The 25,081-nt window shown below is 40.4% G+C and overlaps 1 protein-coding gene across 9 annotated transcripts in view; it reads right to left on the bottom strand.

Annotated features, from left to right (window-relative positions):
• The window catches only part of BICD1 (BICD cargo adaptor 1), a 264,809-nt gene that overhangs the window by 59,613 nt on the left and 180,115 nt on the right, over positions 1-25,081 (bottom strand). For all 9 annotated transcript variants that reach the window (XR_002102857.1, XR_002102858.1, XM_019544631.1 and 6 more), the window contains exons 3-5: positions 21,603-21,755; positions 17,622-18,059; positions 10,132-11,226 (exon numbers count right to left, since the gene is read on the bottom strand). Coding sequence is in view for 7 of the 9 variants with exons in the window: in XM_019544631.1 (XP_019400176.1) it covers positions 10,132-11,226; positions 17,622-18,059; positions 21,603-21,755 (1,686 nt within the window). In the remaining 2 variants the exon portion in view is untranslated. The remainder of the gene's footprint in view (positions 1-10,131; positions 11,227-17,621; positions 18,060-21,602; positions 21,756-25,081) is intronic.

Raw genomic sequence — 25,081 nt, 5'->3', positions numbered from 1 at the left:
CTGTGTGTGTCTGTGTGTATGACTGATTTGGGGACTGGAGGAACCCAGCCCCACTGAACTGAGTCCTGCAAGATAGCTCCATTGGGGGTGAGGGCTTGCAGCAGGGAGAGATACAGCTCCGTATAGAAACACAAGTAACACAAGCAGCACATTAATAGAATTACCAGGACCCTAGCCCTAATAAATGAGCACGCCCCAAAGTAGCGGGCAAATCTGGTAACAACTTAGATGATATGGGGAGAAATTCCATAAACATACCCAGAAGGGTACTAAAGTAAATTAGCAATACACACATGCCCCTTGCATTGCCTTTAGATCGGGGGTAAGTAAAACATGGCCCGGGGGCTGGATGTGGCCTGCCAGGCCATTCTCTCTGGCCCGCAGGGCCCCTAAAAAATTTAGAAAATTAATATTTATCTGCCCCTGGCTGCCTATCATGCAGCCCTCAATGGCTGGCCAAAACTCAGTAAGCAGCCCTCCGCCCAAAGTAATTGCCCACCCCTGCTTTAGATGCTACAGCAAGAGCTTGTTGGCACTGGTTATTGTATTATCTAGAGCAGTGGTTCTCACTCCTTTTAGACTCAAGGTACTTGCCATTAGACTTGTGACACCTCTTGGAAAACACCAGCTCTTTTTTAACTACAAAAAATTAATGAAGCATTCTTTCTGTTGCAGATAACTCAGAAAGATGGCAAACTGTCAAAATGTTTTTGACATTACGGATTCCTATTTGAAATTTTTGGTTTATCTTATGAATCACATTTACACACATACCACTGCTAATACTGTGTGAAACCCCAGGAGACCCCTGAAAGGGTCTCAAGGCACCCCAGGATGCTACAGCACCCTGGTTGAGAATCACTGATATGAAGGCTCATCTTATGTGAATCTCATCAGTTAAAACTAAGACACCTAGGGTGCATCTACACAAGATTTTAGCTGTGAAGTAGCCTAATAACACTATGCAGTAGTGCATTGGGCAAAACTCATGTTAATATGGTACTACTCAGTTAATGTCTGTAAAAACCTGTAGGCTGACTCTACTGCACAGTAGCACCAGTTACTGCACATTGATTTAGTACTTTGTTATCCAAGTCCTAAACTTAATGAGCAGTAGCTATGACACATTGACGATATGTAGATGCACCCTGAATGAAGGAAACGGGAAGTAAAGGGACTAGAAAAATACCTTGAAGAATGGGGCTATTAAAAGCCCGAAAGTTGAAACTCTGGAAACACAAAGAACATTTCCAGCACTTCACAGTGTATCAGCAAGCAATGCGTACCAGGAAAAAGGAAGACCATCAGAAGAGATGTCCTTATTTCTGACCAGAACTGGTTTCCAAGCATCTGATACTTTAAACAGTTTTCAGTTAACTCAGGCAAAGGACATTCATAGAATTGGATTAAAGAAATCTTTAGAGTACTGTTTTCCACAAAAGATTAAATGATTTGTGTGATACATGTTTAAACAACAAGTACCAACAGGAAGTCAAAACATAAAGAATTTGTGAATGGATTGAGACTGAAGAATCACTCTTGCAGGCTGCTTTTGACAGGGAGTGTTAGTTGCATACCTAGTAAGAGACCAGATCATGATTGGGATCTCAAACAAAACACTCAGAGAAAGAATACAGGTCTCCCTCGCCAACTGCAGGGGTTAGGTTCCTGAAAGTTTCCGTGGTTGGCAAAACCGTGGTTGGTAAGACAAAAGGCTAATGGGGAAAATGGGGTTAGGAACTTGAATATGAACAATAAAGGAACATACAGTGTATAAAAATTAGGGCTGTGTGAAGCTTCGGTCCTTGATTCGATTCAGCAGAGATTCGGCCCGATTTGGTGGCCAAATCTCCAAATCCGAATTGAATCAGAGGATCCCTTAATCTCTCTGAATCAGCATCGAATCTTCAATTCCGATTCGGCCAAATAGAATCACGGACAATGATCTGAATCAACAAACTGAATCACTGTCCCTGAGTTGGGCTGAATCCGAATCAAATAGCCCACTTTGTACACCCCTAATAAAAATATTTTTTTATTTACCTTTAATAGGTTAAAAAAAGGTTCACTGTTGAGTAGTGGGTCTTTTAAAGAAACTTTAGCACTTCCTGGTATACCACTCGCAACACTAGCCCTAATAGTAGCCTCACTTTTCTTCATGGTTCTCACAGCGGATTCATTAATGGTTAACGGTTCTCACAATGCCTCCCTACATTCACCACACTCTCGCCATGTGCTAGACGATCCAACAACTCTAGTTTTGTTTCTAAGGACATCACTTTCCTTGACCTCTTCACAAATTGCTCACCTTTACCACTCACTCACGTAGAGAGGCCATGTGTAACAGGGCACTAAGGTGCCTGCTACTTGTGGAGCAGTAAGTAAGGAATCCAGCTGCGGGTTGCCCGGGTAACCGGTGGGAGTCAGCTAACCGGAAGGGGCAGGGCCTGGCTCCCATATAAACCCAAGGCGGAGGCCAGCCAGGCAGTTCCCTGCTGGCAACCGAAGGGGAAGGAGCTCTGCCTCAGTGAGGAAAAGGAAGGGGCCTGAATGGCTGAACAACGCCGTACTGGTGAGGACTCGAATGATGCTGTAGCCAATTGGCAGAGATTTATGTTATAGCCTAGGGGCTCGAGTTTTCTGTTATTGTTGAGTCAGCAGTTAAGGATTACCAAATAGGGGTGTGCGAAACAGGCCCTATTCAATTTGGATTTGGCCCGAATCAGGGACAGTGATTCAATTCATTGATTTGGATCACTGTCTCTGATTCAATTCAGCTGAATCCGAATCTGAAGATTCGATGCTTATTCGGAGAATCAGCGATCTGGCCATAGACATACCTTTAAATGTTTTTTCTACATACCTCAAGGTACCAGGGACAGTTTGTGAATGCTGTGATGGTGGAGCAGATGGAGCGTCCCACAGGAGTGTGTGTGTGGGGGGGACGGGGAGGGGGACCTCCGCATGCTCGGCAACAAACACAGAAGTAGCGAAAATGGTATATAGAATATTTAGTGTGGATACACAAAACTGTGGTTGGCAAGGGAAACCTGTACTGGAAGATCAAGAATAAAACCTTGACAAAACGAGTAGCATTCCTGAAACTATGTGAGCCACAGAGTCCAGATTGGAGACTAGGGAGAGCAGACTGTCTTGACAGTGTGGGCAACAAGAAAAAAGACCTAACTCTGAAAAAAAGCATGAGGATCTTAAAGTCCAAAATAAATCAGAATGTAAAGCTTTATGTGCTGTGGCAAATCACCTCAGCAGAGATACAACCAGAACTAGTGGATTTACATCAACACCTCACGAGACTGGTATTCAGATCTGAGGGAAAGCCTGCAATTCTTCATGACAGCCGAAGGCACTACAGAAAATAAAGGAACATTGTAAGTAGTTTAATTATATAGTTATTTTAAATTCCACACTGGTTGTCAACTGTTATTATATTTGATTGAGGGAAAAATCTACAGGATTTTAGGGACCTTTAGGGGAGAGTCTCTCAAGAACCAGTTGGAAACCATGGTTGTGAAGCTGATCAGTCACATCTGAGGTACTGCAAGATGCAAATCTCTGTCCAACCTCTTGGCCCTAAGGCCCGCTCTACACGTCTAATGCACTGGATCTAATGCATGATCCATATAATCATGCCTCCTGCCATGCCACAGGTGTGGCAGAAGGTGTGATTGTGGGATCACGTATTAGATCAAATGATGCTTTATTGCAGGTGCAGGAGAAGTCCGATCCTGGGCTGCCACTGCATCAGCAAGAAGCAGGCACCCATGGTGGGGAGCCCCCTTTACTTGACAAGAGTTCATTCACCTGATCAGGCTCTTGGTGTAGTTTATGCACCCCAGAGCCTTGGGGATCATGGCAGCCATGGTCCCTGGGGCTTAGAGGTTTCATGATGGACATGACACACCCTTGTGGCTGGAAGTCCTGTCAGCTGAGGGGGCTCCCAGCTGCAGGGGAGGCCCTACTATACGTGCAAATTAAAGGTTGACCACAACCAGCTATAAAATTAGTACACATTTTCAAGGTCTATCTTTATAGCTGGTTGGAGCTTTTTATTGTGTGGTAAATACTTTGCACATGTAGATGGTCTTAAGGTAATTGTTCAATTAGCCAGTTTATTGTGCGATACTTGTAATGTGTAGAAAGGGCCTAAGCGATCACCAGTTATCTACTTTGCCTCTTTTTCATCATTCTGTTTACTGCACAGCTGCTTTTCTAGCCCCAAATTTTCTACAGTGGCTTAAAATTTAAACCCTTCTGCAAGCTTTACTTTCCTTCCAGTTTAGACAAGTTTCAAGACACCTTTATCCATTTAAAAATGTCTTGTTACTCACTTCACATTTTACAGTAAGTGTGAAGCAAATTGAGTGAGTGATAATATCATTGCTAAAAAGGTGTAAAATGGTATTTCACTTTTCACACACAAAAAGCACAACAGGGGACCAGTTATTTTCACTACAAAAAGTACTTGGCACTTGACAGACTATAGAGTCTTTTGGTCCTACCTGATACTCAAAATAAAAAACCTCATTTCTTTTATCTGCCTTAAACTCACAAGCTTTTGGTCTAAATTTCAGGCCTTTTAATTTTTTTCATGCCCTCAAGGTATTCCACCAAAGCTTCAGCATTTTGTCATTTGCCTCAGTTGCAGAAGCTGGGGGATCACGGTTTCAACCACCAAAGATGTGTGAGTGATACTGATTAGACTACTGATTACCTGATAGAGACTATTTTTAATCACAAAAACTCAGACTACCGAATTCCACACTGTAGTCAGGAGTCCCCAATTTCTTTTATTTTTTATATAATTAAATTTCTATACTATTCAAAATGAAAAATCAGAAAAACAGCTGATTTAGTTTATAATTCATATAATTACTACTGCTTGACATTTTTAAAATTTCGTTTGTTCTGCTTTCCAAAACTACTGATACAGTAACTGCTGATACAGGTAATTGAAGCCATGAATAAATGAGTACATGAATTAAAACAAAGAAAGTTAGCTTTTATTGTCCGTTGGCTTTTTGAGAAAGCATGGCATATAAACCAAATACATAAATAGCCTGTCAGATGTGCCCAGGCCTGCCTTGATCAATATGCCATTTCCTCCTTCCTTTTTCTATATTTTTTCCAGATTTTTTTAGATTACTACCTCCATGCAAAAGGCTTGTGGTTTCCTGTGTGCGAGAATGTCATTTACTATAATTTACCTGAAGTTAATTTTTCTTGGATCAGAACATAAAATGTTTGTTCAAAAATAAAGCAAATAGAACAAAATTAGATTCTTTTAATCAAGTATAAATGCTCACATTAAATTAGGAAATGGCTATGCAAGTTTTAGGCATGTAAAGAAATCAAACAAATCATGGCTGCATTTAAAGATTTAAAAAGATATGTGCTATACATGGTATTATCTGGGTCCTCAAAGATGACTGCAAGATAAAGATAAATATTAAAAAATCCAAGTTACTTGGTTGTTTTCCTGGAGCTCAGAGAATGAACTACAGTTAAAGTTAGGAGGCAGAGATCCTGTTTACATTATTTTTCAGTGAACTATTTGCCTTGATATTGTGATGACACAAAACATTAGTGAAATACTACAATTTTCCATTTCTTGCAATATGACATACTTCTGCTGGCCACTAGATAGCACCCATGCCTCCTACAGTCACTGTGTAGCTTCATTACCAGAGCAGGATGTTACTGTTAATACTGCAATCCTGGGATTTGTTTCTAAAGATTCTTCACTTCAGTTGAATAAGATACTAGTCCCCTGTCCCTGCTTTTCACCCACCATAAAGTGCCATAAACAGGAATGAGGAACTTATCCAAAATGATTTTTCACCCATTTGACACTAGTGTCCATCATTTAAACCCCCCAAATTCCCAATATACAGTAGCACTTGCATTTGCCTATTTCTAATTTTATTGCTACCTGGACTAAAACTGAATTAAATATGTGGTATTTTCCCTAGCAATTTTTAAAAATGGAAACTAAGAGCCTGAACATTTCTTTAAGTCAGGGGCGGGCAATTATTTTGGGCAGAGGGCCACTTACTGAGTTTTGGCAAGCCATCAAGTGCCGCATGACAGGCAGCTCAGGGCAGATAAATGTTAATTATCTACATTTTTTAGGGGCCCTGCGGGCCGGATAGAATGGCCTGGCAGGCCGCACCTGGCCTCTGGGCTGCATTTTGCCCACCCCTGCTCTAAGTCTTATTACAACCCTGGCTGTTACATCTTGGTGTAGCTGCTGGTCCCAAACACAGATAAAATGAGGATACTAATCTCCTGGCCTTGTAAAAAGAAAAACACGCCTCTGGGCATAGAAACAGGACAAGACTTCCAGTCTTTAAAAGAAGTGGAAAGACGTCTATGCATATGCTCCAGGGTGGGGCTTGGGTTAATTAGAACAGCTCTTGGGAGCCACTGTAATTAAAACATGCACAACATCTTGTGTATTCAGTGCCCCATGCTTTAGTTAAAGCACCCTGACTGCCATTTTGAAATGTGGAGATCCTGAATACACGTGACGGTGAGGCTGCTGGAGCATTCTAATTAGAATGTGGCACCGCAGGCACCCTGCACATGTACAGGCACCAGAAGAGACTAGTTTCTGCTCTGTGCAGCAATATTGCCCCAGGAAGGAGAACAGAATAACTCTCATTTTCCAAAAGAGTATTTTCTAATTTGTGAGCATGTTATGCTCATGTTAATCTTCTTGGGAGTGTCTTTGACTCTAACAGACATGCAGCTCCTCACTCTAACTCATGGCTCTTCAAAGAAAGTGCCATGAGTTAGAGCAACACCCCCCCCCAGACCCGACAAACATTCGTTGTTGGGTCAGGAGGGTAGGGGATCAAGCTCCACTTTGGAGCTGATACAGAAGGATCTGCCTGTCCACATATCTTCCCTAGCTGCATTAGCCCAGCTCTGATCGTGTGTAGAGACAGACAGAAGTTAATGAAGGCACTCTGCTTTGGAGCACATTATTCTAAACCCTCATCACATAAAGGCTAATTTTTTGCATGATCAAGCACTTTTAAAGTGCTCTGCAGCCATGCACTTCTATAATTCTATGACTATCAGGGCACGGCTGCAGTGTACTTTCAAGGGACTGATTGTGTAACCAACGCCACTTCTATCAGTGTCCTTGGGCTGCCCTGAGCCAGGTGTTCCTGTCTTCTCATTGTGTCCACATAGAAAACTCATGTAAGTTTGGGTACATGAATCAGCCCTCCTATTTCTTCCATGTTTATTCCCTGCTATTATCCAACATGAGATACAAAGTGTATTTAAATACAATAAGGGGAAACTTAAGGAAATATACCATCATGAAGGTCTGATAAAAACCACACAGTGACTGTAAGGGGAGTGCTAATGCTACTTTAATATAACAGAACAATTTTATTGATACTCTGTATCTTCAACCCCATCACTAGTGAATGTGTTATGATATGAACTACAAGGAAATTGATTGAAATCAATATGGACATCCTTGAGAAACATATTATACTACACTTTTTTTCCCTCTATAGTATCAATGTTAGCATTACCAAACAAGGTTCCCTGCTGGTAAATCCTTATTTTTTTGTTGTGCACATATTAGTAAATCAGCATACTCAATACATATTTCCAGTTCAAGAACTTTAGTCATGTCAGTATAGTACTGCTAATTTAACTTTCATAATTTCATTGTGAATCCTATGATTACGTGAAAATATATTTGATTTTTAAAAAGAAAAAAAAAATCTAGCCCTGGAAACTGCAGAGAAAAGCTTGAAAATGTGAACCAGATTACCCTGGTGATTCTCAGCCAGGGTGATATGGCACCTGGGATGCTGCCAGATCCTTTAAAGTGTTCCACAAGTTATGAGGAGATGAGAGAGATCTGAGAAGATAAGCACATAAGCACAGACTCAAGCTTGTTCTTCCCAGGCCCATTCCTTATCTTTATAGCTTGGCTCCTATGCAAGAAGGTAAGCACTGTAATATAAAAAATAATTTCTAAAATTGGGTGTCATCCAATTCAGAAAAGATATGGTGTCTTCAATCTAATGACAACTGCCTCAAGTCAAGAAATGTTAACAACCACTGACTTACAGGTTCATACCCCAAAGTCTCACAAAGCAGAGGACAAATAAAAAGAACCCAAAGTGTATTTATGTTTAAAACCTCATGATTTTCCAGGTCTTGACTTGTGATTTCTGAACAGCTGAGGATGGCAATACTGCTAGTCTCAGCTAAAAATTATTTCCTTCCATCATCTACATACATCTTAGCTTTTTCTTCTCTCTTCTTATAATACCATTATATTATCTTATAATAATGCCATTATAATGAACACCCCTGGCACCAGGAGAAAAGTTCATTAAAAGAGAGTGTTCACTATAAGAGAGTTAGTTGATCTGCTGCATGGTAACAATATAAAAAAAACATTTCCTGCTGTTGGGATTGTTAAAAGATGGGGTTCTTAAAAACAAGTTTTGTTATAATGAGGTTCTACTGTCTTAGATCTTTAACACTAACTGATATCATTTGGGATTTGGGGTATTCAGTTTGCATGGAAGCGGTCACATATCCAATTGCATGGTTCCTAATATTCACGTAGTTGCCTCAGGGGGAGTTATATACTAAAAAGTAGTTCTAATTCTGCAAAGTGTTTTTATAGCACCTTCTTAGTTAGCATTTTTGCACCCTGTGGTTGTACAATTTTGCCTTTTTAGCACGAAAATTTTATTTTTTGATTGCATGTTAGCTGGTAGTAAGAAAGAACCTATAAAAGAGAGTGAATAAGATTCTCTTCTACTGTCATCAGCATAAAGTGAATTGCTTGCCAACTAAATAATCTTTAACTTAAAGTTCTCAACTTTAACTTCATTTTAACTACACTGACAACAGTAGAGGCAAGAGATTCTAATCCTGACTCAGTTCATACCCAAGTTCATACCATATGCCAGCTCAAATCATTTAACTTTATTGTACCTCAGTATTCCCAGAAGAAAATGGGAGTAAGCAGATCCATCTTTGCCAAGAGGTTTCAGAGATGAACCAATAGTTTTAGAGTTCTGCATTTCTTTTTGTCTCAGACCAACACAGCTACCATATACATCCCTGAAGCATAAATGTAACACATTATTCCCCAAAACATAGGCATTGTGTGCTGTGTCTTGAGGGCAGTGGCAATGTGTATGGGGTGCACAGGGGTGCACATGCGTGCACGTGTACCCCTTGAGAGCACTGATGCACACCCTGATTGGCTGCACTCGCCACTTAGGCGATGGTCAGAGGGGGCCAGTGGGAGCAGGAAGCAGCTGCAGCGATTAACTGTGGGGAAACTCCCTCTGGGCAGCAAGATCTGCCATGGGGGACCCCCCCCACAAGCAGTGAGACTGGTCACGGGGGGGGGGGGGCATGTGCCCCCCCTGAATAAGGTGGCACCAGTTGCCCATGCTTGAGGATGTGGCACATCCTGTTATCATGTGAAAGACCTAGGCCTGTAGTTGTGACTCTTGAAACTTGGTTGTTTCTCCAACTAGGAAACCCACTAGCACAGTGATTTTCAATGAGGGAGCCTTTTAATGTGCCTCAGAGTACCATACATTGTTAATGCTGTTAGGTGTGCAAACATGACGCACAATATAAACCCAGGGATTTCAAAAAGGATCCCATATTATTAAATATATTGTGATCTGTTATGGTTTTTCCAAGTTCTTTGAATAGAAAACCTATTCTATTATTTTTTCATTGTCAAAAAATGAGTGAAAACTAAGACCTGGCAGTTTTTGAGGGTTGCCTTGAATCTAACAAAGGGTGCATTGAATCTGAAAAGGTTCAGAATCACTGCAGTAGCAGCAGCATTGGAGCTAAGCTGTAGGATCTCAAATTGTGCAGCAAGCTATTCATTCTGTCCACCCCTAAGACCAACACTGGGTGCTGGAAAGAAGGTATCCATTATGACTGGAAGGAGATGAGGGGAAAAAAGGACTATGACTGAGCAGGGAGTTCCTCAGTTGATACCTGAATTCTCAACCACAAAAATACTCATTAGGTGGCACACTGATTAGCAATGGAACTGGTGACCACCACTCATTCAAAATGTCATTAGCATCTTACCTGCTTGTTGGCTTTCAGCACTGCCCTCAGGGTTGCTATCTGCTCCCTTTTGGTACTCAACAGTGACTTCAGTTTCAGGATCTCTTCCATTAAGGCTTCCTTGTCCTTATCAATCATGGGTGCCAGCTCACGTGCTGCTGCGCGCTGGCGAGACAGCTGCACTGACCGATCAACAGCCTTCTGCAAGTGCTTGATTTGGTCCCTTATTATGGCATTTAGGTTGTAGATATTCATTGGCTCTTTGCGAATGTCACTAGTATCAGAGACTGGAGATGAAGGAGGGGCCGTGATGATAGGAGAAATGGTAGGTGTCTTTGTTGGGCTTTGTTCTTTACCGATTTCTGTGCTCTCTTTTGAAACCTGCTCAGTTGGGGTCCTGGCTTCTACTGGGGATGCCACCCCTCTTCTGGCGAGCCGAGGAGAGAGAAGCCCCCTGGGATCATCAGGTCCCTTCAGACTCCCACTACGGGTAACTCTACTTTGCCTGTAATAGTCCAGCATGACCCTGTTTGGTGTTTCATTGTTACACAGACAAACATGATGATAGAGCTGAGCCAACTCCTCACTAAAGGTTACCAACTCATCCTGGGCACTGTTGAGGGTATTATGGTTTTCATTTGCTATGCTTGTCATCCTTTGCAACTCTTTTTCCATGTGAACCATTTTCTCATGGCTTTCCTTAGTTGATTTCTCAAGGTTTGTCACCTGCTCATCATACATCTGGATTCTGCTCTCATACTTTGTCTTTTCTTCAGTGTAGTTTTCTACATACTTATTGTACTTCTCCTTTAAGGCTTTGATTTCAGCTTTAAGGTCAATCACCTCTGTCACAGCAACCTTGTATTTACACTCGAGAATCTCTAAGCCATTGATGTCTACTTCGTAGTCATGTGTTTCCTCCCCAGAGTCCCGGCCCTTCTCAAAATCTAGCTCTGCCTTCAGTTCCTTGTTGCTCTGCAGCCCTCTCATGGCATTGACATGCTCTGTGAGTCTGTGGACTCGCTCATGTTGCTCTGTCAGTGCTCCTTTTGTGTGTTCTAACTGTGTCTGGGATTCCTGAAGGTTGGCCAAGAGAATAGCTTTTTCTCTCTCCACCTGGAATAATACAAGACAAATGTCTGAGAAGGCAATGAAACTAAGAGATACAGGACAGTTCTCATTCTACCTGTGTTTCTATGGTAGTCAACAAACACTGCAAACAGCATTTGTCCTCCAAACAATATACTCTAGTTGGAATTTTCAAAGCACTCAAGGACACTTGAGACATATTATTCACTAATTTTAAAATAAAATTGTAGCAATTAAATAACAAAGACTTGTGGTCATTTTTATATTATTATTATTTATCCTAATTCCCTATTAATTCTCCTTAGCCAATGACTGATCATTGCAGGTTTTTAACTAAATATCAGATTGATCCTGAAATAAGTTCCATAAGTTTTAAATAAGCATCAACCTTCATATCATCTGCCTCATGATATAACACAGCATCCTGCTTCATACATGTTTCATCAAAGTTTCTATATTTATGTATTTCTAGTAGAAAGTATAGCTATTCCTTTACTCATTATATATTTATAACAGTGCATATGCCTATAAACTTCAATAAAGAATATCCAGAACATTGATGAGATGCTTTGGATACTCTGGACAACCTTCCAAAAATATATTACAGAGATGCATAAATTCTCACACATAGAATCAAGTAACCCAGCAACTACCTACAAATATAACAAGTTTGGAAGCAGCACAAACACAGTCCCTAGAGCTTGACAGCACCATTACCATTGCACAAAACCTACTTCCTCAAGGACATGGAAGAAAAAATGGGCCTTGCAGTGCACCCTGAAGATTAAAAAATGGGACTGCACATAGATGGTGTCACTCAAAATTTACTAATATATACATGTGTAATACAATTTAGGACTGAAACATCTCTCTCCCTGAATGGAGGAGGAGAAAGACAAACAAAAGCTATGCTACCCCTGGCTTTGAACTATATCAATTCCCTCCTGCATTTCCATAGGGAAATCTGTGTGTTGAAGAGGGGATGGTTGGTGCTGTGGAGAATGCCACATCCCCAATGGTTTTAATAAAGAAAATCTGAAAGCAAATGAACCAAGTTAATGGTTGCTAGTTTTGGTCTGTTCAAACATTGACTATCACATAAAAAAAATAATGCTTTAAGTTTCATGTCTGCCTTTGTTCAATTTTGAACTACTGAATACAATGAAAATAAGTAGGGGTGCACTGATAGAGGTTTTTTTGGGCCGATATCAATGGCCAATTTTTAATGAGCCATATCAGCCGATATCGATCTGATTGGCAATATGCAGTCAAGCAGCTTGAATAGCGGCATCAGGGTAGTAAGTCTGCTGGGGAGGAAGGGGCAGGGGGGAGGGAAGGAGCAGGGGGCGCAGATTGAGGCTCCCACAGTGAGGGAGGAAGTGGGGCTGGGGCAGGGACTGCGCAGCCAGGGCAGAGCACGGGATGGGGCCGTTAGCAGTTCATATGCGAGTGTGTGGGAGGGGGGGCAGCTCCTGCTACTATGCACACCACAGGAGGGCATGGGGGATGTGTGCCCCCAGATCTGCATGTGGGGAGAGGGCGGGCTGCCACTGCAGGCTGGGGCCAGGGCAGTGCCCTGCTGTTCCAGGCAGGGGGCTGAGCCAGGCTGTGCTCGGGGAGGGTGGTGGTGGCACTGGGTATAGGGCTATGGGGGGAAGGCTGCAGCCACTTTGAATCTGCTGTAGCCCCCCCATAGCACCATTCCCAGTGCCACCACCACCTGCTCCAAATGTAGCCTGGTCCAGCCCCCCACTGGGAAGAGCCCAGCACTGCCCTGGCCCCAGCCTCCAACAACAGCCTGCCCTCGTCCCGTCCGCAGATCTGGGGGAACATGCCCTCCTGGGGTGCACATGACAGCAGGATTAAGCCCCCTCCCCATGCTCCCTGGACAAGCCGCTCGTGGCTCCATCCCATGCCCTGCTCCACCCCTGCCTGAACCCCACTCCCTCCTTCGCCAAGGGGGCTTCGATCTGCCCCCCCCCCCACTTTCCCTCACAACAGACTTACCAGCCAAACCCGGCTGCTCTCCATTTTAAATATTTTATACCCATAGACATCTTCCTGACAGTATTCAGTGAAAGAGTGAAATCAGTCTCTGTAAAAATTATATTTGGGGGGTGGGGGGGAAGGCCTTCAAAGATTTAAAGTATATTAAAGTTATTTCATAAAAAGTTCTGAAGAGCTGTTCTAGCTCCTATAGTCTCATAACTAAAAACCTTGCAGCTGCTACTGTAAAAGGCTGAATACATGATGGATGATCCTCTGATTTTATAGATCTGTTATAAAACCTAGCCTCTATTTTAGAATTTGCTGTTAGTGGCAGGCACAGAACTGCAGGAGCAAAAATAGAAACCACATTCAAGCACCTTTAAAAATCTGGCCCTAATTCTTCTATGTATGGGCAGAAGGGAGACAATAAATCCTATTTTAATTACTTCAGTGGGAAAACTGGGATCAAACTTTCTTATCAGTTGCCTCATTTCTGTGTTATAACACAGTGGCCACTCTCACCTCCTTGCATGTTTGCCTGCATTTAGTCTTTGCAATGGGTGAGGGGTCCTGATGTGTACGGGGACAAGAGACAGTTGCCACTGAAGAGCTCTCCCAGACCCACGCACATGGGGATAAACCCCATACCCAGCAGGGCTTCTCTGCACAGCTGGGGGCTGGCTAGGAGCTGTCCCGCTTCTAGCCAACACCTCCCAGAAGACAATACCCTAGTCCTGGCACTCCTCAGCTCCTGTCCCCTGTAGCCCTCTGGTGGTGGGGCAGACTGGGAGCAAATTTGCTCTTGGTCAGTATCTACACATGCACTACTGCACAGTTAGTTTACCACCTGTATTTACATACATGTAGACATACTCACTGCAATCTAAGGCTACTGAAGCAGTTAGTAAAATCCTATGACTGAACCAGGACCCATCCCAGTTTAGCACCAGGTCTTAGTGCTGCCTCAATTTTCCCTTTCTTGCACTGTTAATCATACTGCACACTAAGTATTTAAATCTTTCATGACTGGATTTTGGCTGTCATCTGGTAAAGTATGTTGAACTTGGCATGACTGAGGCAGAGCTCCAGCTATCTTAAAGGGTCAATTCTCTCTGTGATGGTGACCATATACTAAAAAGATATCTATGTAGTCATCATTACATGGTCAGATGATCTAATAGCCTAAGGGACAGCACAACAAGAATATTAGGTGAAACCCTGTAATTAGATAACTAACAGTAGATTCTGATGGTAAAGAAATAATATAGGTTGACTGGAGTTCTTTGTTACAGAATGACATATAAAGAATGAAAGTAAATGATTTCTAAGAGGCAGAATAACAATAGATGACTTTAGCATGTTACTGTTTGTTCCAGGTCACAGATACATGCTTTTATTTTAAAGTGAAAAAACCAACCTAAAAATTCCAAAGCCAACTCCTTAAAAATAATAACTTTCTCCTTTTCTTAGGTACAGTAATTATATATAACTTTTAAAAATCTACAAGATATCCACCCACAGCAACCTCCTAGAAGTAGGGAGTTACTTTTCAGTCTAATTTGGGGTAGTTGTTGGACAATGAAAGTGAAAGTTTCAAAAAGAAAGTTCACCATTGTCTGAAATGACAAAAGAAAAAGTAATCCAACCTGTTGTCTTCTCTACAAGGATTTCAGTTTTGGGGGGTATTTTCTCCACAATTTGTTTTAATAATTTGCTGTGAATTATATATCAGTATTCTTAAATTTATTAACAAGAGAAATTAGCAATGAATTTTGTTGGAAGCACAAGGAACATCTGAACAGGAACTCTGATTTGGGAACTTGACTTCTAGGCTATGTTCATACTTTGGAAGGAGTCTTCCTGAACACATTCCACTTATCTGTCCCCACTTGGTTATGCCAAACCCAGAACTGCATCAGTGAAACCACTCCATGCCTGCTCTCAAGCATCACCAGAGGTAGACATCTTGAGAGCAGGCATGGAGTGGTTTCATTCTTGAGTGATGGGGGTGTCCTTGGAATACTTCAGTACTACACTTCTAGGTTTGTAATGTGTGAGTAGGGTATGCTCAAAAGTGATCTTCCCCAGGGCCACTGGAAATGCAGTGCAGACATGCTAATGGTCTCATTCTTTTGGCTCCAGGGAAGGTTAAGTAGAAGTATGATGGAAGCTAAAGAAGGAAAGTTTGACATGGAGAATCTGAAGGAAATTTTATCTTCAACCATTAAAAAGGAGGCTATGATGTTGGGCATGAAATTAGGAGAACAAAGTACTGGAAGCAATGGTGAAAATTTAACACTCTGAAAAGGAGATGGCCAATTTCTCTATTGCAACAAGTAAAACTGGAGAAGATATAACCATTAACTGCCCTAGGAATGTTGATTGAGAGGTCAGACTTCGCTGGTTGTTGATGGGCTACGTTACCAACCAGATTTGTAAGGTATGTCTTGTTTGCACTCCTGAAACACTGACAGTAAGGTCTCTCTTTTGTATTAGCCAGGGGCTGCGCTATTAACATGCATGGATCAGGACAGCCCCAGAGCTGCTGAAAAATCATGCCTGCATTAATAAATAATTTGTTTGGGCATATACTAACAAGATGAATTAGGGCAAAGAATTTGCCATTCTGTACAGAAACATCCCTCCAACACAGGAAGCAGGAGACACACAAACCAAATTTCAATATATGCCTGGATGAACTGAATACTATAAGTGCGGTGCTGAAGACTGCAAATCCAATTTTGCTGAATCACTGCCTTTTACCAGCTTGAACATGTAATTGAATCCCCACGTTTATTCACAAATTCTTAGGAAGAATTTCTTGCATTTAATTCGTGTGATCCAGGATTAGCTAATGTGGTTCAAAATAGAAAAAAGGTTGTCACCAGAAAAAGAAAGTGCATATCAGCAGCCTATGGTAACCTTTTAAACATCTATGGAAATGTTAATTTTCTTGCTGTGTCTATTTCATCTTTAAGTTCCTTAACATTATTAAGATGTTGAATAAGGTCAATTATACAGATACAATTAGAGTTGGCCAAAACATTTCCAATAGAACATTTTTCTTTTAGAAAATGCTGATTTATTGAATTGATATGATCCATAAAAGCATGTACATTTTGATAAAATTTAGTCTAAGAAAAAATCAAAATGAGATATTCCTAACTGAAACAGAACATTTTGAATTTACATTTTGGAATTGAAACAACATGTTTCAGTTGACATGAAATGGTTTTTCTCTGAAATTTTACTTCAAAGGTAAATTTTGACTTTCTGATCTGGGAAAAAAATCAGTATCAATCTCTCCCACAAAATGTTTCAACCAGCTCTAGTTAAAATAATTATTGCCTCAAAATTATGTTTACCAAACACTGCAAGCCAAATCATCACTGTCTTTTCATGCCATAATTGAAATTAAAACTTCCCATAACTTATTTGCTAATGAGTTGTATAAAACAATAAATTCTCCAGAAAAAAAAATGACAACATGTAAGGATACGTTGCTCATTGATCACAACCAAATTAGGTTTGTTACATACTCACTTTTACTTCCGTTCTTCTTTCACTCTATAAGCAAGTTTCCTTTTAGGATGGGCACATGTAAAAAAACCTCAGTCCTGGGAGGTATTGAATGCTTCTTGGAAGTTGCCAGGAACTTTCAGTTCCCATTATGTGAACTGCGTAAGAGATTGCATGACTGGATTCTTACACTGTGCTGCATTGTATCTTTCTAAGATGATGACAACAGTACTTTTGGCAGCTTGTGTTTTTGACATTGGGTCACTTCCCAATTTTATATTCTGATTATGGTTGTGTGGGCAAAAAAGAAAGAAAAACAAAACTGCTGGCAGTATACTCACCAGTGGCACTCCATGCAGTGTGCATCAGCAGGGAAAACTAATGTGGAATACAACAGTCTGTTATGTCTCAAACATCAAGGGCTCTCAGAGTAAATGTTTAACAAGAGGAACTCTCTTCTCCTTTCAACATCTTTTGACTGAATGTCAAATCTTGTCCCAATTGAAATTAAGGGCAGAATCTCAATTTGACTTCAATGGGAACAGAACTGAGCCTAGATACACTTGTGCCCTAATTCAGACAAGCTTAGTTGCACTGAATGTCCTCATTCCACAGGTAGTGTTGCTGAAAGCTGTGGTGTTACTCATGGGAGTAAAGTGCTATTAAAGGAAAGCAATGGCATTAGAATCTGGCAAGAGTGACTGGGTCCCTTCCTTCGCATCCCACCTCATTTCTGCTTAATTCAGGCCAATCTATTCTCTACGCTGAACTTTTTACATGATTTGAAAACACGTAAGCAGAGTGAAAACCATGAAGAAGCACATGGTAGAAAGTGCGATCAGAGACATTTACATCAGGTAATGCATCAAATGCTATCAGTCAGGCATACCTTCATAACACTTGGTGACTCTTACCTGCATGAGTTGCTGCTTCAGTTTCTGTATTTCTGATATGTTGAGCTCACTGAAGAGGTCAGAGACTGGGTGCAGAGATTCTCCTTTCCTAACTGCGGGAGTCCGGTAATCTCCATTTAGCTTCACAAGAGGCCCATGAATGTGCCCATTCATTTTGTCATCATTATTAGGTTCACTTCCATCCTCTCCAAACTTTAATCCATCTACTGATATATTAATGTGATTATTGTACACACTATCATTTATGTTGATATACTGGGAGAGTTCCTTTCTCAGATTGTTCTTTTGCTCCCTCTCATTTTTTAAAGTCTCCAGGGCTTCCTCCAACTGATGTTCAGCAATCTCCTTCAATCTGATGGCATCTTCTAGCTGGCTATTTAGCAATACTGTCTCCTCCTCAAATCGTTTAATCTCATGCTTTAAGCCTTCATATTCAACCTGAATTAGATAAGACAAAGAACATTCATAATACTAAAATTTGGGTCATAAAAACCTGCCATTTTCTAGCCGTATTGAACTACACACTAAAAGGAATAAAATTATGAACACCAGGCACTGTCTGTAGCTGCAAGGAACAGAGCCCTCAGAAAACTCAGGAGGTACTCTCTATTCATTATTGTGACAGGCACTTTTTAAGGCAAATTAAATTCCATGTTGGGGTGATTTATTAGGAGACTATGTTACTGTATTTCATGGAAGGACAGTCATTTACCCAAAGGTGACACAAATGTAGGTGTATTATGACACTGTGTATAGATGAGAAGTTAACAATAGTGTGTGACTTACCTTTCAGAGGTTTTTTTGAGGTGCCTTAATTCTCAGCAGATATAGCCACTGATGCCCAAAACCTTAAAGGTGGTTTCTTCCTATTTAGGTGCCTAACTCCCATTGATTTCAATGATTATTTGGTGTCTAAATAACTTTTCAATCTGGGCCCAAGTATTTACAGTATAATGAAAACTGAACAAATTACAGGGCTTTTAAAAATAATTTATTAAGGTTTTAATTTTAAAAATAAAAGGCTAATTACCCAGTAACCCAGACTGATAACCCAAACTGCTATTGTGAAGAATCCCCATTTAAACATAGAACAGAGAAGAGAACTAGTCACCTATTCCTCTAGTTGTCCAGGTCCCTTGGTGAGCCAATACTAGGTAGCAAAAAGAGACCCGATTTATAAAATGCATGTTATTATCTTTATTTCCATACCAATAGACGTAAGTACATAAAACAAGCAAGGCAAGAACATAGACATAAATTCTCATGAATCTTAGGCTGCTGACACGTTCAGTTGAAGGCATGATGGGATATGATCAATGATCCCAACAACTTCTCCTGCCATGTCTCGTGTGTGGCAGGACATGCAGGCACCTATACACATGCAACAAAGCTGGTACAATGTGCTGTGATTATTTGAGTTGCTAGAGCAGTGGTCTCCAAAGTGGGGTGCACGCACCCCAGGGGGTACGCAAGACGATCCATTGGGGTGCAGGAAGAAAATATTAGAACTTCTATTTATATTTATTTTTTATCTAAAAAAATAAGAAAGAAATTAAGCTTTACTAATATTTAATACACGGATTGACACTGGCGCCCTCACTCAGCCCGTATGTCAGACGGTCACGTGTCACATATGGTACGCGAGGTAACCTGAGGGAAAAGTGGGAGTTCCACAATGCAGAGGAGTTGACAGTGGCGTCCTCGCTTGTTCGTTTGCTTTCAGCATATTGAAATGTATTGCAGTTTACGTGTGCCCGGGTAAGTGGATTTATGGATTATATTATCTAGTTTTAACTAAACTAACCCTCACAAAATGGACAATGGGTTAAAAAGATTCCTGCAAAGAAACTGTGGATTGAAGATAATACTAATAATTCGAGCAAAAGCGAACAAGAAAATGGCAGAGCTGACACTTCTCCTACTCCTAGTAGGAGCTCTTTGTCAGCCACATTACGAGGTAAAAACAATGACGATCTAATCAGATCTGACAAGAAATCGACCAAAAAAATTCAAAATTATCAAGAAGACTATTTGAAATATGGTTTTACATCCACTATCATTAACGATGAACCTTGCCTTTGCATAATTGGTGGATGGGATTGAAAAATTAGTATCATCATTTAGTAAGCACAGCCAGTGATGCACTTCTTCCATTTGGATCTACGTAACTTTGTGAGGTATCTTTTTCAGCTATGACAGCCATTAAAACCAAGTATCAAAATAAACTGAACTTAGAACCAGACCTTCGAATCACTGTTTCACAGTGTGTTAAACCAAGATTTTCAAAAATAATGAAGCATATTCAATCACATTGCTCTCACTAAAAAATATTATTAATAACAATTTTTTTAGTGAGAGCAAAAAGGTTTTTTGTACTGTTAATAAATAAAATTTTTTATATTTTAAAAATATTGTTTATTTCATCTATCTCATCCTTTTTAATTTCTATTTTTTGTGTATGTTTTATAATGTACTATATTTATATTAGTACAGTAGAACATGTATATCATTTATAAATAAATAAACATATATTGGGGGTGCGTGCTCAAAAAATTTTTACTGATAGGGGTGTGCAATCAAAAAAGTTTGGAGACCACTGGACTAGAGAGTGGTAATTACCACACTCCAGCAGACTCCAGCGTCACGTGTATCAGCATCCTCGCACTGATAAATCATGGCAGGGGTGCTTGTATGGCAAGCTTTAGTTAAAGCACTCCCACCACCATTTTTCAGTGTGGGGACACTGATACATATGATGCTCCAGGCACTTTAATTATAGCAGTTCTGAATTAAAACGCCCACCCCATCCCCGCTCTGCAGCACATGTATAAATTCCTGTCATCATGACCCCAGGCCTCCTCTGTACCAGCAAAGATATCCAACAATCAGCTGATTGACATCTGGCTCTGGGGACCCGGTGGGCCAGTTCAAGGCCCAGATTCAGCTGCCAATCAGGACCACAACAGGACTTAAACTGACCACAGTATGGTCCCAGCCAGGTGATGCTCATCACCTGGCAGGACTCTCACTGGGGCTTCCTTAGATACTCGATAAAAGCCCTAATTAAGCTGTTGAATTATTTTTAGGACATAAAGTGACTGAATATTACGGAAGCTAGGAAACACTCAGTTATAGTTTGAGTGTTTATAGGTTGTATATAGGTTGAGAGTATAGTTATACACCAACTTGTATATAGGTTGAGTGTATAGTTATAGAAATGAAGGAACTGCTTCATAACCTATAATCCTGTGCTGGCTTACGATGTGTTAAAAAGAAGGCAATTGCTGCCAGTTTAGTCAGCTAAATTACATATGCATCATGAAAAGTTAACATTTTTGGGAGAGGAACAAATCCCTTTTCTTCAACCTAAAAGACAACTGCTTTCTTGATTATCTAATTAGAAAGATTTCCATAAAAAATTAACATTTTTTTGAGCAATATAAATAGATGGCATATACTTATTGGTGGATATGAGTCTCCTAGGGTATATCTACACATGCAATTTAATGCACATTAACCTATTTTAATGCATATTAAAGCATAACAAAAAACTGGCCCCTTTGGCTAATGCTTATTAAAATAAGCTAATATGCCTTTTTCTAATATGCCTTTTTTCTAGTACCTGCTTGGATATATCTACACAAGAAACCCCATAGTATAGGAATAGCCTCTTCACATGACTGAAATGTTTTTCCAGACAGTACTGTCTAAAGAGACATTTTAAACGGGCAAATGGTGGAACCAATTTTTTTTCTTTTAGGCTCTGGGTCTGGAAGAAAAGAAATCCTTTAAATCAGTTGAAAGAATTACATAAGTAAAAGGGGCTATATCTGACAAATAATATTGTGTTACACTAAATTTTTAATAAAAACTTCATATAACATACAAAGATCAATAGCCTTCCAGGTCATGTTATGCAGATTAAAAGCAATCAATGTCATATTTTTTTAAGTGAGCACTTACATTTTTTTCTATACTTACTTGATTCTGTTTCAGTGTGGACACCAGTTTTTGCAAAGTGATATTTTCTTCTTCAAGCTCTGTGTAATCTTGAAGAAGTCTTGACTCTCGAAACTTATATTCTCGGATTTCATCTTTCATCCGTATTCTCTGCAGCTCCACCATTTCATTATTCTGAAGATGAAATAAAAATTTCAACATATTATTTCCACATTAACATCCAACTTGTTACTAGTCCCAGCAGCATGAATGGTTAACTGTGGTCCCAGGTTAGGAAAAGAAAATAATGAAGCTATCAAAGTCTTGTAAAGGTATGTGTTAAAAAAGCAGCACAACTTACATTTTAAGCCACACAATAGTTCTTAATATTTATTATACCATTGGATGTGCACAAATTGGAATATAAGAAAAGGAAATTTGATCAAAACAGTTCCAAGATTAAGTATATATTTAATTTGAAAATTTTCTGGCAATTTATCATCTCATTATATTTCTTTGCTAGAAGTCTGGTTGAAGAGCTTGAATCAAATGACCTACTGTTTTTCACTAAAGGGCACTCTTCTAAAGTCATGCATAACAATGAATAGTGACATCTGTTTTGTAGATAGCTACTATTAAGCAATATGAAATCATGTACGTATCAGCCTCATGTTTTGACGAATTCAGGTATGTGTGTGCTACACTGTTGTAAGTGACTATTTAAAGAACTGAATAAAGAATTACTTAACAGAGATGATCATCAAACCTGGAACAGAGTTGCAATTAAAGTGCCTGAGGATAATATTAAGCAGTTCTTTAAGGCTAAAGAGTGCCAATATTCATGGTTTCTTGATTCAGTGCATACTTCAGGTGGTTTATTTACATGTTTCAGCGATAACCTAAGATACTACTATTTCACGGTACTATTTCAGTCAACATTATTAAATTGGACACTAAAGAATTCCCACAAAAAAGTATCTGACAGACCTACTACCAAGCTTTAGGGATAGCTTCATAGATATTAGATCACTGAGGAATGAGTGCTGGGGTCAGATGACCAGGTGTCTGTCCAATCTCCTTTTAAACACCTCCAAGGAAGGGGACAGCACCACCTCCCTTAAAAGCTTATTCCACATTTTAGTAACTCTCACTGTAAAGAATTTTTTCCTGATGTCCAATCTGAATTTGCTCTCTTCCAGATCGTGGCCATTATTTCTAGTTACCCTGACAGGCAACTGGGTAAACATTGTATTCCCTATTTCTTGCCGCCCCCTCCCTGATGAGTTTGTAGGCGGCTATGAGATCACCTCTCAGCCTCCTCTTGAGGATATACGGCAGCTTACAGATTTAAAAAAATGAAAGAAAAAAGACAACCCACCCCTTTCCCCATGCTTTACCGGAAGAAGCAGCATGTTACTTCGACCCAGCTCCACAGCATCTGTATAGATCAGGTGCTTCAGTGGGGCTTTTTGCCACTTTTATCTAATAGACAAGTCAATCAGCTATTAGGCAAAAGCACCAAAAAAGCCCCACTAGAGTGCCCAATCTATATAGTTGGACCTGGCTCACCCAACATCTAACACGAAGCTTCTTCTGGGCACGCACGGGGCTCAGCAAGGGGTGGATGGAGTTTAAATTAAAGCGCCATTTTTTATTATTTTTTTTAATGTTTGCAAGCAGCCACAGAGGTTAGTTGCCCCAAAGTTATTCTTTGTAAGGGACTCAGTTTCTGGAGTGACCTTGAGTCTCCCTGGGCCATCTATGATAAGAGGCCGTTAGGTTAAACTGATATCAGACTGCACATGTGAGAGAAAATTGATGGATGTGGTCTATAGGAATCAGAGAACTACTTAAGTTCTCCTTCTTTTTGATTAACAGCAACAAGCATTATCAATTATGTTCCTTCTGGAAGGAACGTTGAACACAGCAGTAGTAGCTTTATGTGGGGACATGACAGAGTATTATATACTGAGAAAAACGTCTGTGCTTATAATGATAGGGCAGACTACGTCTCTGCTGTGAGGCCAGGGGGACCACATACAGAAAACCATAGCACTATGATTTCTTTGTAGAGAGTACAGTCATAGACTTTGTGCCTTTTTGAAATGTTAAATATCTCCTTAAGAAACAGTTACTAAAGAAACTGTATTTTTGAGAGCTGTTAGTCATGGACTGTCTCTGTAAATAGTTGCCCAGCAAATGCAATGGTAAATGTTCTCAACTCTGATTTGCCTTATCATAAAGAAAATACTTAGTTTGGCACCTGGGCTAAGGAACTGAAATTCATGAAAAATTAAAATAATAAATAGCCATAAAATACGTTAGAATATAAGAACAATGCTCCTTATAAGCTCAGTATCCTGCTAAAGCAGTGACAAGTAGAAGATGCAAGTATCAGGTTGATACAACAAAGCTTAAATAACAAGCCCTTACAAAGCAGAGACAAAAGACACGTGCTGATCACCAGACTGAAGACCCAAAGAGGACTGCAAGGAAACTGAAGATCTCCATGTCTCTCCCTGGTGGGCTATGTACTGTCTTGTATTGCTTTTATGGGTATAACTGATCTGCTATTCTGTACATGGAGTATTGAGAGTCTTGCTACCTACAAAGGAAACTGAACAGTAACTCCTAGGGCTTCTTTTGTATGACCCTTCCTTCGTATGACCATACTTTAAGAGAGGGGTCTCATATAACAGCACACTCTTAAGAAAAGTAAAGAAACCATAAGCTTCTGAACTGAGACTGAAGACCAAATCCTATTTCACCCTGACTTGCTTAAGCAGCACTTACATGACCATGTCACTGGAATTCCCAGTGCATCAGCACAATTCTGATTCTATTTGTACATGCCTGCTGGAACTAAAATAGAGGGGAGTTCCTACCTTGTAGCTCAGTTGTTAGGCCACTTGCGCAGGGAGTGGGAGACCTATGCTTGAATCTGTATCTCCCACTTCCCAGGACAGGGCTATAACAGCTAGGTCATGGGTTGGCTAGGACTATCCAACAAGTTAAACAGAGACTTGACTGAGAGGATTTAGTGAGAGATGATCCTGTCTTGATCAGGAGGCTAGACTAGATGACCTCATGAGGTCCCTTCCAGCCTAACTTCCCTATGATCTTGAAAGCCAGTCCCTAATATTTAACCACTGATTACTGACCTTTGATACCTGACCTCAGGCTGAATCTACCCCTTGCTCCAAACCCCTTGACTTAAATGTTCCTAAATATTAACCCCAGGTTCTTGACCTCTTGCTGGTATCCTGTTTCCAACCTGTGGCTTGGTATTCGGAATACTAACAAAAGTCCACAGCTCCAGCCATTGGGATCAAGCTACCCTCACTGATCCTGACCAAAGGAAAGAGCCCATTCAGTTATTCTTGTAGCAGTCACTGCTGATTGAGCTGTAAGTAACACATTAGAGCAGGGGTGGGCAAAATGTAGCTGGGGGGCCAGATGTGGCTCACCAATCCATTCTATCCAGTTCACGGGGCCCCTACAAAATTTAGAAAATTAATATT

The sequence above is a fragment of the Crocodylus porosus genome, unplaced genomic scaffold, assembly GCF_001723895.1.
Source record: "Crocodylus porosus isolate Cpor-Errol unplaced genomic scaffold, CroPor_comp1, whole genome shotgun sequence".
Lineage (NCBI taxonomy): Eukaryota > Metazoa > Chordata > Crocodylia > Crocodylidae > Crocodylus > Crocodylus porosus.
Note: the sequence above shows the minus strand (reverse complement) of the source record. Positions and strands in the feature narration are given on the sequence as shown.